The 14,901-nt window shown below is 44.7% G+C and overlaps 1 protein-coding gene across 1 annotated transcript; it reads left to right on the plus strand.

Annotated features, from left to right (window-relative positions):
- The first annotated feature begins 1,774 nt into the window (after positions 1–1,774).
- LOC310902853 (lysosomal acid lipase/cholesteryl ester hydrolase-like) lies at positions 1,775–14,504 on the plus strand. Its single transcript, XM_083845007.1, has 10 exons — positions 1,775–1,896; positions 5,569–5,707; positions 6,491–6,605; positions 6,999–7,197; positions 7,776–7,885; positions 9,197–9,333; positions 9,891–10,031; positions 11,465–11,536; positions 13,330–13,398; positions 13,822–14,504. Exons 2-10 carry the CDS (start codon positions 5,576–5,578, stop codon positions 14,053–14,055), a joined length of 1,209 nt encoding a protein of 402 aa, XP_083701133.1. The 5' UTR covers positions 1,775–1,896; positions 5,569–5,575; the 3' UTR covers positions 14,056–14,504.
- Positions 14,505–14,901: the final 397 nt, after the last annotated feature.

Raw genomic sequence — 14,901 nt, forward strand, 5'->3', positions numbered from 1 at the left:
AACATTGGAAACATCGTGGGGACTGTGGATCCCAGCTTGGGACATGAGGAGAGACATGTTTCATCATGTCTCAGAGCCCTTCTGAGTGATGAATTTATGCTCTGCTGAAAGTTTTTGTCATGCAGAGACATCAAAGCTGCTGAGTTACAGTGTTTTTCACTGAGAAATCACTTTTTCCATCATCCCACAGAATGCTCTTGTTGTGGTTTAGCGCCGGCAGGCGGCCCAGCACCACCCAGCCGCTCGCTCGCTTGCCCCAGGTGGGATGGGGGAGGGAATCAGAGAGGTAAAAGTGCGAGAGAGAATTCCTGGGTTGAGATAAGGACAGTTCCTAGGTAAAGCAAAAGCTGCACACACAAGCAAAGCAAAACCAGGCATCCATTCGCTACTTCCTACCAGCGTTCAGCCCCTTCCAGGAGAGCAGGTCTCCTGAGGCCTAACGGGTTATTGGGGAGACAAACACCATCGTCCCAAACATGCCCCCCTTACTCCTTCTTCATCCACAATTTTGTTGCTGATCATGGTGTCCTATGGCATGGGACATCCCTCTGGGCAGTCTGGGCCTGCTGTCCTGGTTCTGTCCCCTCCCAGCTGGGTGCACCCCCAGCCTCCTCTCCAGCAGGGCAGCACCAGGGGCTGAAAAGTCCTTGTCTTAGTGTGAGCACTGCTCTGCTACAATTAAAACACTGGTGTGCTGTCGCCACTATTTTCATTAAAAATCCAAGACGCAGCATCATACAAGCCTCTATGAAGAAAACTAACCTTATCACAGCCCAAAGTGTGACAGTTCTGTGCTTTGCGTGTAGAGCAGAACCATTACTGTGGCTACTCTGACACCCCGTTCTTACATCACTCCTCTCCTTTCTCCACCACCCAGCGGCACCGTGTTATTTGCAGCCATGTTCCCGAGAACACATACCTTTCACCTGGTCTTCTTCTAAATGCTCATCAGTCCATGACAAAATACAAGTTCTCCCAAAGACATTTACGACTTAATTAGCTGAAGGGACTGGTGTTCAGGTAGGAGAAATCTACTTTGCAGCCTAGCTGCCTGGGGACACGGAACGTGTCCTTCTGGCCACGGCCACCAGGCCAATTTCAGTGAGCGCTGAGCCCCTGGGCTGTCTGCAATTAACTCAGCGGTTAGGCAGAGGTCCCTAAGGACACTATGTTTTCAGAGTTCATGAAAATGGCTTAGGAGAAACTAGAACCCTTATTTGTTGCCCCCCCCCCCCTTCCTCCCTGTGAGAAAGGTTATATGAAGTGTTCAAGCCTTCTTTGGCACCAGAGGATCCCTGCAGGAGCCATGTCAACTCTGAGAGACTAATCTAGAATAAATGGGTATCAGGAGCAGTGGTGCTCACTGAAAAACAGATTTGGGAATGTGTGCACAGTGCTAAATTTAAAATTAACATAAATAAATGCAAAGCAGCAGCAGAAAGAGTGTTCTTGAGAGAGTATGTCGAGGGAAGCTGGACATTGCTTCCTCTTCATCCTAAAATATTACATTCAGAGCAGCCCCTGAGACGGGCAACAGTACAGGTCGAGGTCTGCCACAGCCTCGGGGAACTAGGACGCCCAGGTCTGTGTTAAATATCGTAACCACTGGTATGTAAGCAATTCTTAACCTCTCCTGCTCCATGGTTTTGTGAATTTAACTGGATGATCTTTTTCATCACAAAGATTTCCTCACTTCTGAAGCACTGCCAAATCAGCACTTAAACATGCTCTTCAATACATGCTGCCAACTCATGACACTCATTGCTGCTACCCTGAAGTGCTCATTGTGTTTTGACTTCCTTTTATTGGCATAGGTTTCTGCCAGTGAATCAGTCTGCTGGTGGAGACAGACAAGGAACTGCAGCAGAGGACACAAGTAAAGCAGTCAAAGCAGAGGTAAGTTGCTTGTACATGTATGATCATGGTCTCTTTCTCTGCTGCCTGTCTCCGTAAAGTTTTGCAGTCTTGGTTTTGTGTTGTTGCTTGTAAGAATAGACAGCTTATTTCCTCTCTGATCTGTTAGCCTATTGCCACGCATAGAAGTGCATGTCTGCTCAAGTTAGAAGACAAAGAAGTTTAACCTGCACAAAAAGAAGAAAAAGTGCAAATATTTCATTTTTCTCTACTTGTTTTATTCAGTCTGAGAGCAAGGGAATGAAGGTCTGCAGCTGTGTGTGTAAATTGGATGTTCTGTTCTTGCAGTCCCATGCACACGTATGTTTTATTAGTAAGCCAGCAGACTCTCATATGCATTCAGTCATAGCTGCTGCTGTGGTTGGTGTGTGTATGCCTCACAGCCAATATGAAGTAAGTTTTATACTGCTTAAAGCACAAAGCTAGATGGTTAAGTTTCTGAAGTTTTATAACTTAGTTTCAGCAAATCTTAAAAGTCCCTAAAGAACTTTCAAGGGCATTTCTCTCTCTGACCCTTTTTCCTTCTATGTATGTTTTTTATGAGTTTACCAAGTCCAATATTTCCTTATGACTTCATTTCTCTCAATAAAAATGGCTGTTGAAAGCTCCTAACTATAAGTCTTTGCTCCTGAAGCTTAAGGGAGCACTGGCCTGCCAAGATTGATGTTACTTAGCCTGCTGTATCTGATTTAAAAGGTGAATACCTGGAAGTCTGTGAGTTATGCCAGCTAAGCTAGGTGATAATAGAGTGCACTGAGAAAAGTTTGCCCTAACAAACCCAAAGTAATTTAGCCTCTACATTGCCTCAGCTAGTCTTGCTTGTGATTTGAAAGCAAGCTGAGACATTAGCAAAATGCTTTATTCCCTCTTGCACAGAGAGGGAGACATTTTATTCCCATTAGAACAGAGCAAAATGGCAAAAAACAGAAAAGAGTGTTGTGCTGACTCAGTGTGTAGCTGGGAGGCTTCCTGTTTGGACAACAAAAATTAAGAAGTATTTCACATATAAAGAGAATTGAATGGTGTTTGTTTTGATGTGAAGTTTAAAGCTTTGGGTGTTTCCAAACTCTGCTTCATTCCAGTTGTTTGATGACTCAGGAGGTTTGGCTTCTTTCAATTTGTTCACTGAAATTTAAAGGTTAAACTGAAGATTAGAAAAAAGACAAAATTCCTTCTCCTATATGGAGATTCAGAGAGTGCTTGGGTACCTCTCCCTCACACCCACAGATCCTGATCACCTTCCTCATTACTTGCCAGGGAGTACTCTCTTATCTTCCCTTGATCGACAGCTCCACTTCCCAGTCCAAATAAACATCACAGTGGCACGTCTTGCCGTAGCAGATGTCTTACGCTAGAAGCAGACTCCAGAAATGTGACTGAATGAGGACCTCTGTCCTTCACTAAAAATTGGATTCTCTGTGTTTAGTGGACCTACCAACGCGTGGTTTCAAAAGGACTTGTTTCCCAAGACTGCTTAACTTCCTAATGCAACCTGTAATTCAGACAGGTCTCCTATGAAATTCCCTCACAAACCCTCCTGACCAGCCACGCATGCTGTGGCTACTTTGGAGCTGTATGAATGCTGATTAGCTGGCTAGTTTACCCGTGCTGACTGCTCAGCTGGTTGCAGAACATGTCACGGCTGCCTTCCCCCCAGCTGGGCACAAACCCCCCTGAACAGTCCTTCCCCAGCAAACAGCTCTCAGGAGTTCCTGGTAGCCCCACTACTTCGCAGGCTTGTAACTCGGTGTCGAACTTGACAGAAACTGACATCAAAAGTTAATAGCAGGATGGACAGAAAGGTGAGCTAGGATAAACACCCCTCAGTCACAGAAGCATGCCCTGTTCTGAGGAAACCCGGCCTACAGGAGCAGCAATGTCCCCAGTCATTACTGGTGAGGCAGTCCCACAAGAAGCCTTGACGAGCTGAAACATTACATTGCATTACTCATCCCTTTTGTCCCAGGGAATCTGTTGCTGAACTTTTGATAGCCTGCCTGACCTTTAAGATTGTTATCTACAAGCAGAATGGTTGCTACTTTTCTCTTCCCAGCCCTCATTCTCTCCTCACACAGGCAGGCGCAGCACACAATAATAATTAGGTGTGTAAGGGCATTTCCAGAAAGTGTAAGCCCAATTGTAAGCTTCATGGATGAATCATTTTTGTACAGTTCTTTGTGTTAGAAAGAAAATTCCTATCCTACCTCCTTGCAGCTCTCTTGTAGGTAAGGAGCACTGTATGCAATAGCACTTCTCTTGCTATTTTCTTGCAGTTTTAACTCATAGTCACACACTCAGTAGCCTCCTATGGCATATAACATGCTCTTTCCTTTTCTGGGGAACTTTAGAAACAAAATTTGCATGATGACAGAAAGGTCAGGGAGGCTCATAGATTGCAGTGTTCCTATACTTATTGACTCAGTTCTGGGGAAAAAATGACTAAGCCCTGGAATCTTATCTATGGTAGGAGGTATCAACATAATCTGGCACTAGATAGACTGTACCCTCTAATTCCTATTCAGAAAAATTCCCGTGTGATCATCAGTGGGCCCAGGAAAGAGCAAGGTGTCACCTCCCCATGACAAGAGCTGCAATGACAGCTCTTTCAAAGAGAGAAAGGATACAGGCCCGTGGCAACATGCAGGCAGTCTCCATTGTTTACTGCTCTAAAAAGAATCATTCCACAGTTTCTCAGTGGTGACAGGCATCAGTTTCAAGAGAGATACCTTGGGCTCAGAAGTAGCAGAAGCACAAACGCAGTTATCTGGAGATAGCAGAGGAGGCTCTTGGATGAAGAGGGCAGCAAAGGGCTGGTGAAGATGCCTACGGGGATGATAAATGGAGACCTGGATGAGCCAGTGTCAGCTTGAAAGGAAAGGTTGACTGGGAACTGACTCACGAGGCTTTTTGGTGGCCACACATGGTCATCTTTTTAGCACCGTCACCTCAGAGGAACTAATTTCCAGCAGAACTGTAACATGGTCTGGGGCAGATCATCCATGGTGAAAGCACAAGCTGGCACTGGTCTGGTGCAAGTGTGTTCCCCTAAGCCTTTTATGTTAACACACATCCTCTCTGAGCCTCTGAATCACTCCTGGCCCCTACGTAACCCTTCACCATCTTCCCTGGCTGATCTCTCACCCTAGCACGCTGCTGATCAGCACCAGGAATGGCACTGCATCTGACGGAGGAGGGGACAGGTGGAAAGAGAGCCCTCAGCAAACCTCCGCCACCTCATTCCTGAACAAAGGGATTATCCTCTCACTCTCCTGCTGGCAGAGGAGCGGAGGCACATATAGGCAGCCAGTCTGGGCGATAGTCATCCCAGGTGCCCGTGCTTCCATGTCAAGCTTCTGCTTGACTCAGTGCAGGAGCTGGCCATGCCTACCAACCACCCTTCACTCGTCCTCTACAACATGCTCAGGCATATTCTCAGATGGTGTCCCCAGGTGTTTCCCTCCACCATTCTGCAACTGTCCCTGTCACACAGTGCGGTCTGTAGACAGTTCCTCCTCACACAGGTATGTGTTTCTGTCAGCCCCTTGGGGAACACCCGGGGCAACCTCCAAGAGACTCCCCACCTGGGTCTCCCTGTGGAATTCCCCAGCTCTCCCTTCCCACAGCAAACGCACGTGCCTCTGCTCTTTCACGCAGCCCCGAGATGTGGTGCCTCCTCGTGCTGCTCTGCTCCCAGGGAGCTGCCTTTTCAGCAGGGTTCACAGCACCCTTCACTCTCGGCTCAGAGGGGACACAGCACATGAAGCACCGCAACCCTGAAGACTTTATGAACGTTGTAAGTTGTGGCACTTTATGCCTTTCTTTTAAAGTGTCTCTCACAATACCACCACCACGGTACCAACTCTAACAGCCCACGTGAGGAGGCCTCAAGAAGGGTCCCCTCCTGGTTGCCCATTTTCCCAACCTGCCTCTTTCAAAGCCACTGCGTTAGGGTCAGGACTGCTGTGAGGACCAGTTCAGGATGGGCCAGGGCCAGATGTGACCCTTGTGCATCGCACCGGGACAGACACAGCACGGGAGCAGTGTGCCGGCTGCCACTTTTGGCTCAGAGGCCAAGCAACTCCCCAGAACCTGATGAAGGACGCTGGAGATCCGGGCTGCTGAATTTTAACCCCAGCAGCAGGACTCAGCTTTAGACTGTGGCCAGAGCACACAGAGCTCAGTCCTGCCTATACCAAACCGAACAACATGCTTTCCCTGCCTGCATCATGTATCTGAACCTAACAGGTGCACGATGAATACAATGTGGGCTATACTTAAAACTGTGATTTTCTTATAAAATCATCTTTCTTAACAATGTCTTGTAACAACCTGTTTGCTCAGGATGGTGGCAGGAGAAGCTGAACCCCTTCTTAGAGCAGTAGATTCTCACAACACAAAGTAATCCAGGACCCCTTGCTCTGACTCACAGAACTGGCAAAATTAGGTGTAGGTGGTCTCATCAGGTCCTTCATGACAAGAGCTCCACACTTGGTTGCCTTGCCTGCATGTTCAGCTTGTTTATGCTCCAAAAGAGGATGGCTTTTATGTTAACACGCTCTTCTTTGGCTTCCCACAGAGTGAAATTATCAGATATCACGGATACCCCTGCGAGGAGTATGAAGTTACCACCGAGGATGGATACATACTTGCTGTTTTCAGAATTCCCAGTGGGAGGAACATGCAAAATACAGGTGTGACACGGTTATAGGACATAAGGAAGGTCTGAGATCCAACTCCTACGTGAATCAGGATACTCTCTTCCACATGCTGTTCTGCCTTCAGCATTTCTCAGCTGTAGATAGCTGGTTTCAATGTAGGACCTGTACATTGGCTATCTAGCACAGAGGTAGGTGGGGACTAGCCACCTCATTACATTTTTTTGTCTGTCATTCCTGTCATTAAATGGTTAAACTGCTTGCATGGGACAAATCCTTAGGTTTTCTCAGCCCAATATCTATACATAGTTCTCCTGGGAGCTTCCATAAGCAGGAAAGGTTTAAAGCCTCTCAAACTAAACCCTGCGCTCCAATCTTAAACTGACATTAACTACTGCTCCAATATGAGAATACTTTCATTTTTTCCAGGGCAAAAGCCTGCAGTCTTCCTACAGCATGCTTTTCTAGGAGACGCCACCCACTGGATTTCTTACCTGCCCAACAACAGCCTAGGCTTCATACTTGCAGATGCCGGTTATGATGTCTGGTTGGGAAACAGCCGAGGGAACACTTGGTCTTCAAAACACAAGACCCTTAAAACCAGCCAGAAAGAGTTCTGGCAGTTCAGGTACTCTGTGAATGGGGAATTATTCAAGACAGAAAGTCCAAGGGAACTAGATAGCTTCAGCCTAATGGGTATTTTACTTAAAACATCATCAGAACAGGGTCCGCACAAGCCAAGGACAATAAAGATCAAGACCAAAAAGTATGGTCAGTAGTAGTTGTGGTTGGGAGCACTGGCTGATGAAGAGATTTCAGACACTGGGAACTGAAAGGGGATGCTGAGAAAAAGGGAGACAGCTCTGTGAGAAGGAAGGCAAGCTGGAACAGGCTGAGCAGCCCTGTCTAGAAATCTCTGATCTCTCATGGCTTAAGTCAACCAAGAGAGAAATGTGTTTTGTAACCCCTGCTAGTGAAAGCACTGATTAAATTCACTTCCCCAAGGGCCACATATGACAGACAAAATTTGCTCCTCCTCTGCAGAGAGCCTTAGGCATCAGGCAACCTGTCAGTACAGCTGCATCCTTCTGTCCCCTTCTCATCTTTGAATGGGTCCTGCCCAGTGCAACGAACAAGACTGACATTCAGTAACACACACTGCAATAGCCAAACAATCTGCCAGCTTTTTGTGTTTCTCCCCTGTAGCTTTGATGAAATGGGTAAATATGATATTCCAGCAGAGCTGTACTTCATCATGAATAAAACTGGACAGAAGGATGTATACTATGTTGGTCACTCTGAAGGCACCGCATCAGGTAAGGTCAGCACATTTATGGTTCACAATCGTTCGCGTTCCCATCTGATCAGGAGGCGAGTCTCCCCACTGCCTCACCAGTTGTTCTTGTTTGTGGAGAAATGCCTTCTGAGCGGAGAGCTGCAAAATATGTGAAACTTTTCTAAAAACAGCTTTGGTTACCATTAATAAGCAAATAAATCTAATAGTAGATCTAAACATTATTTAACCTTTTAAATAATTAGAGACACAGTAGCCTTACTGGGTACTCCAAGTACTGGCACCGGGCACTTTTCTGAAATTCTCAGCAATGGGAATTTTTATTAAGTTCATCTTTTCTACTAAGGCATACAATTATTTTCCCTGTGAAGTGTAAGGAAAAACTAATAAGAAAAAACTGCACATAAATGCAAAATTTCAAATAAGAGAAAACAAGTAAAAAGAACCTCCACATTACTAAGTTGTATGACTTATTGCCAATCCTATAATTAAAAGCACAGTTCATGAGTGCATATATAACTGGCCACATTACTGTTTAAAAACACATTGTCAGAGACTGAAAATTAGGAAATAAAAAGTATTAATAACTTGTTTTCCCCTAGTGCCAACCTTCAGCATTAACCAGCTTTGTAGTTTTTGAATGCAACTTTCTTTCAGCACCAGGTAAAAGTTCCTAATGTTTATGGTTTATGTGCAAGATCCATGAATGAACATTGAGTAGAAATGATCAACTGCCCATTCATTAGTGTTAACTGCCTGGAAAAAGAAAAGAAAATGTGGAAAAACCATATATTGTGAAATCTCCAGGCCTTTTCTTTCTTTTCCTCTCATAAGAGAATTTAAAGACTCTGATGGCAAAACAAACTTACCATTCATGCTTTCTTCAGCTGCCTTTGATGCAATCAGTTGAAAATGCTTAAAGTTCCCAGTATTCTGCGTGGTATTCTACTGCCCCATGGAAGCACAAACATACATAGCCCTTTAGAGACTATAATATGAAAAAAAAAAAAAAACATTTTTAAATGATAGCTTTGTGAGAAAATCTGATTTTATCACAGAAACCTCCTTGTCATGTCACCTGCAAAAACTGGATAAAAGCAATGTCCAGATATGCTGTCAACCTCAGGATGAACTCTGCTTCCCAAATAAAATTCATTTCAGGATTTAGCATCAACACTTGCCTTAGCTAAAACACACAGCAAAGACAAACAGACAACAGATGACGGGCTGCAAATCTAGTCTCACTTCTTGTTTGCTACCTACTGCTTATTTGTTTATTTTTGCCTGTGGAAGATGTCTTCACTAACTCAGGTTCTCTCTTCTATGTTTGTAGGCTTTATAGCATTTTCTACATATCCTGAGCTGGCTGAAAGGGTAAAAGTGTTCTTTGCTCTTGGCCCAGTAACCACCTGCACGCATGCTACAAGCCCTCTGATGAAGGTAGCAAATCTTCCTCCAGCACTGCTCAGGGTATGTGTTTCTTCCTCCTCAGAGGCCCCTTTCAGGGTTCCTCAGCCTGAGCCAAAGTGGTTCCAAAGGGGTGAGATGCTTGGGATGAACAGAGTGCTCTTGAAAAATCTCTTCTGAAACTCTGGGGGGGAGCACTGGAGAACAGGAAGATGGGGCTTGCAGCAGCAGGTTCCAGTGAAGCAGGAGACTTGTGAAACTGTCTCGTCATAGGACTCTTGCTGTTAACTAACATCTTGCTGGCCTTGTGCAGGAGGAACTAAAACAGAGTTGGAATAACAGCCATGATGATCTCAGACTTCAGAAATGAGTGAGCACTAAGGTCACTACACTAGAAATGGAAGGATGGTTTCCTCCAGGACTGAAGACAGTAATGAGTCAGGAAGGACATGTGGTGCACTACGGGGAAGAAGACGTTTTAAGGCGTACTGGGAGGGCAAGCTGTTTCAGAAATCTCTGACTATAGAGTTAAGAGGCAAGAATATTAGCAACAGTTTCCTGCATAAAATGCTCCTGTAACAAGAAAAAAAAAAAAGTGTTGCACTTTTCCCTTCCCTCAGTTAACACTTGGCTGGAAAGGAACCATGCACCAGATTGGATTTATGAAAGCACCTGTGACGGAGTTCTGTACAAACATGGATAAGTTTTGTGGACAAATACTCTGTTATATAGCTGGGGGCAACGTGCAAAATCTGAACACGGTATGTATATGCAACAACACCTAGTCAAAGTAAACTAAAGCCATTTTGGAAATTGCATTTTGCACTCCATCCTTAACTAATAATTGTCACACATGTAAGTGTACATAAAACAACAGTTCTCAGCAGGCTGAGGGAATGCAGGACATTGTGTGAACAGTGCCAGATAGGACTAGACCTAATGATGGGACCAAAAACCAGGCATACTCCAACCCCAGAAAGAAAGGACTGAATTCAGTCTGGAGCTATACTGCATATGTCCCTAGCTGTGTCCTCTTTTAGAGCCAATCTGACCACATTTTGGTCATACACAGATGCTCTTCAAAAAGAGACAGTGGATGATGGAGTCAGATTTCGGTGTTCTTCCTCAGCACACAGACACCACGGTCTTCTGAACCCTGGAATAATTACAAGACAGGAAAAGCTCCGCTTCTCTTCCCATACTTTAGACTGCTTGCATTAGAACTTGGTCCCAAAGAACTACCCTAAGGAGCACGTCCCATTTTGCTGTCCTCAGAACTGGGCCCGACGGTTTAGTCCACAACACAGAGGGCTACAGAAATGCCTCGCCTGTGCCTGAGGAGCACAGCACAATGGGATTCACAAGGACTAGTGCATCAGTCAGGGGGACAGGACAGAGAGTTGGCCCTATACTTGCCCACGTATGGATTCTGTAGTCTTAAATCCCCTTTACAGAGGCCAAAGTATGCAGAAGCTGGCCTGTGCAATGCTTATTATTAAAATATCTCTGAAGACTGGGGCCCATTTTTCTCCATCTGTGACGACTTGTAAAAGCACATATGGGAAAGCAATGAGACTCAAAGGTTTAATGCAAAAGCAGTTAAAGGCATAACAGCCTTTTTGAACAACAGATTTAAACCTTTTAGGATCTTTCTTGACTTGCGTTAAGTCACCAACCAGCTTCTCAGGGCAAGATAACAAGCCTGAGGAGGAACCTGAGGGGATGGAGTTAGAACATCCCCTCAAGAGAACTATAAAAATGCAGGCAGAAGAAAAGGCAGTCTGTGTTTTGTAAGCTGGCTTCTTTAGCACCAGGAGAAAAGTGAAGAGAAAAACAAACCTTCAAAGACTTATGCCTGTGGGGGGGTTAACGTAAGGTGAGGATTCTACTTAGAAAGGACAGGAAGTTTTTTTCCTGCCATTGAGGAACCACATGATTCCACAGTGGCACTATCTTCATGAACAGAGACGCTCTCATGAGAAAGCTTTGCATGCGGATGTGTACCATTAATCAGCTATTCCTAAGTCTGCCTATCAGTTTTCTGTTTGATATTGATATGAGGATGATGTTGATTTGAGTATCCTATTAAAACTGGGCTTTAACACAGCAGCAGTATGTTGCTCAGGTCCTTCACAGCTTTATTCTGTCACAACACTGAACCCTTGCCTTTATAACACTTCTGCTTTCTCTCCAGAGTCGAACAGATGCTTTGGTAGCACATTCCCCAGCTGGGACATCAGTACAGAACATTATTCACTGGCATCAGGTATAACTGTGTACTGACATAAGCAGACTCGTACTGCTGCTTTTTATGCAACTGACAGCCTACAGGGAAGTCCAGAGGCGGTGGTTCTGGGAAATTGCCCAACACAGTGCCGTAAGCAGCTGCCACCAAGGAAGCACTGCTTCCCATGGCTCACCAGACCATTACCCACATTGTCCCTTTCGTATCAGACCTTTCTGCATGTTAGGGTCTAGTGGCTTCCAGCCTTCAGCTTCATTTGTGAAGACAGTTGCCTCGAAAGCTGCAGAGGAGCACTCGAGCACAGTTGAGGCACTTGGCAGGCAGTAGGAAGATAGCGGAAACGTGAGCAGCCAGGGGATGAGCCAGAACAAAGTGATCCAGGTTAAAGCTTTTCTCCCAGAAGGTTAATTGCAGCCTGGATCACCTCCCAAAGCCAGTTAACCACACAAGTGCTTCTGCTGGCACAACGGGAAAGTGGGGGAACTGCATTATAATGCTCCAGTACATGACAAGCAAAACTTGTTCCCAACAGTCAGGTTTTTAGAAAATCCTCTTAGCCACTCATGCCAGTGTCCATTTCCTGGATTCCAATTCCTTAAAGGTGGGCTTCTACTTATACACTGGCAGATCTGAGCTCTTTTCTGCTCATCCTCTGAATTAGACCAGGGCAAAAAAGATCCAGAGCAGAAGCACATCACTGCATGCCTCCAAGGTAACTCACATGCTGAGTCATGATCCATCTGCATATATCCTATAGACAGATCCCCCATTTCTGCAAACATTATGGTGTAAAATATCTGCGTGCTCCTCTGACAAAAATTCCTGACAGTAGGTCACTTGGGATATATCCACCCAGAGCCAGGAAATGAGGACAAACCATTGACAGTCAGTGGCTTTGCAGCCTATATTGCCAACCTCTAACAAGGTCAAGTGGTTAGAAAGTAAACACAGATACTATAGTAAATACGGATACTATAGAAGAAAATAGCAAAAGCAATGATATACCAAGTATATTTCTAGCACATCCCCAACCACTTAAGCCTTGAAGTCAAGATTTTCTAAACCACAAAATCCAAGTGAGATACTGGCATTCTCTCACCATGTATTACACAGTCACTCACAAATGAAATTACATGTTAGGTTTGTGGAAAAATAAAATAAAATAACAATAAAAACACAACAGATATGTATACACTTCTTCACTCCTCAGTCCTACAGGGCATATGGCATGTATTGTAGACAAGAGAAGCTCAAAAGGCCATGCCATGTGTCTAATGTCCCACCTCAAAACTGCTGTCAGAGCACAACTTACATATAGCCAAATTCTCTAACAATTACAGAGCCACTGAAAATGTGACCGGTACTACCAGCAGACCAGACACTGCTGACACAAAAAACAACAAGGTGTGGGAGGAGAAATCATACGTTACACTAGATAACCAGTAAGAGCCCTGACAGGCACTAGACAGCCTGGCCCTCCTGCCAAGGTGAAAACTGAGCACAACTCCACATCACAAACGGGGACCCCACCTTAGTTAATTTAGACAAACAGCACTTTAAAAACAAAACACAACAAGGGTGGCAGCTGAGGATCAGGACAGAATGTTAGCAAGGGCAAAGGCAATAAAGCCTCTCGTCCTATCACCCATCCTCAGTACCTGTGGAAGCCTGCAGCTGGAGGAAGGGGTGGGAGGAAGCCAAAATGCTCTGTCTGAGCCTTGGGTCAATCACAGGGAGGAAAATACCTCCTGCACTCTGCTCTGTCTCTTAACAATACACTTTCATTTTATCTGTCCTTGTTAAAACATTCACAGATAGCACATGCAGACCGATTCCAGGCTTATGACTATGGTTTGAAGGAAAACATGAAGAAATACAACCAGGTAAGGCAATATGGTTAAGTCACAAGTCACAATAAGTCACAGACATAACAACTAAGACCAACTGTTGCCCCAGCAAAAATTAAAGAAGTACCCATGTTAAGTATGCACATGAATAAGCTCTGCAGTCGTTCCCTGATAAACTCCCGTATGCCCACCTCTGAAGAGCATGAGCAGGTGTCAAACTCCAGGACAACTTGTAGCCATGCATTTCAGAAAGGTCTATAAATATGATGGATCACTCCCTTCCAAGGGAGGTAGGGACCGGGGCTAGGGAAATAAACGTAACAGAGGGGCAGCTTGATCCTTGCAGTTTTCCTGTAGCGAGTGCAGAAGGGAAACAGAGAGATGTCTGCACAGCATCCTTTCTCTAAACACAGCTTCTAATATAACAGCATGCACTCAGATCTTCTCCCTTTCTTGCAGCCTACTCCTCCTGTATACAACATAGAGAGGATAAGCACACCCATTGCTGTTTGGAGTGGTGGACAAGACAAATTTGCAGGTCCAAAAGACATTGCAAAGCTACTTTCTCAGATTACTAATCTCTGTTACTATAAGCACTTTCCTGAGTGGGGACATCTTGATTTCATCTGGGGCCTTGATGCGACTGAGAGAATGTATCGGAAAATCATTGAACTAATGATAAAATATCTTTGAAACCACACGTAGAGTGTTGATCCATTTAGTATAAACCTCCAAAAATTTTATTTGGTGATAAGGGTGATGCCTGGGGAAGAGAGAAACACACAGACATACATAATGAATACCACTATAGGTGTTCACATGTATTTGTTTGTTCCTTGCTTTCCACAAAGTTTGAGGTTTTACATGATGTCATTGTTACCAGCGTCTTCTTAAGAAGGTTAATGTGTATGGGAATGAAAACTGAAAACAGATATTTGGGCATACTCTTCAGGGAGCACTTAATTTGGACAGCTTTTATTTGTACAAGACTGATTTTCCTAAGACTAAACACTGTTGTTGTCTTGTGTATCTTATGTACCCCACAGCCCCATTATCCCATGAAGACACAAAAATGGGATTTGCTCATCTGTCTGTCAAAGGACAACTCACCTTTGTTTAAATTAAATCATTTATCCACTTGACAGAGAGCTTGGCTTTTTTTTTCCCTCTTTTTCCCTCTTCACGTTTACCAACGTTGTCGTGACCAACAAGATTATTTTCACTCATAAGAGTCTGAACAGACAATCAATGACTTCCAAATATCAGAAAAATTGTGTCAGCCTTTTCTTTTTGGACTCATCCAAGTTTTCTCCTGCCCTCACTGCCCACACATCACCCAAGGGTTTGTTCATACACTCTAAACACCCCAATAACAAAGACCACAGGTGGCAGTTGAGGAATGAAGAGATGCAGATGCATCAGGCAAACTGCACTCCAAGCAATACAGCTTCCACCCCATATAGTATTCTTGACACTATCAGTTGAGTTGCTGAAAGCACTCTGGGCTTTCGGCTTTGACTTTTACATAATCGTATGTCT

This window comes from Anser anser, assembly GCF_964211835.1.
Source record: "Anser anser genome assembly, chromosome: 7".
In the NCBI taxonomy this organism is placed as follows: domain Eukaryota; kingdom Metazoa; phylum Chordata; class Aves; order Anseriformes; family Anatidae; genus Anser; species Anser anser.

What these genes read in the sequence shown, in the direction of transcription:
- LOC310902853 (XM_083845007.1), top strand. Translation starts at nt 5,576, where the DNA reads ATGTGGTGCCTCCTCGTGCTGCTCTGCTCCCAGGGAGCTGCCTTTTCA. An exon ending in TTCCTCCAGCACTGCTCAGG is followed by an intron (nt 9,334 to 9,890) that starts GTATGTGTTTCT and finishes CCCTTCCCTCAG; the next exon opens with TTAACACTTGGCTGGAAAGG. An exon ending in ACATGAAGAAATACAACCAG is followed by an intron (nt 13,399 to 13,821) that starts GTAAGGCAATAT and finishes CCTTTCTTGCAG; the next exon opens with CCTACTCCTCCTGTATACAA.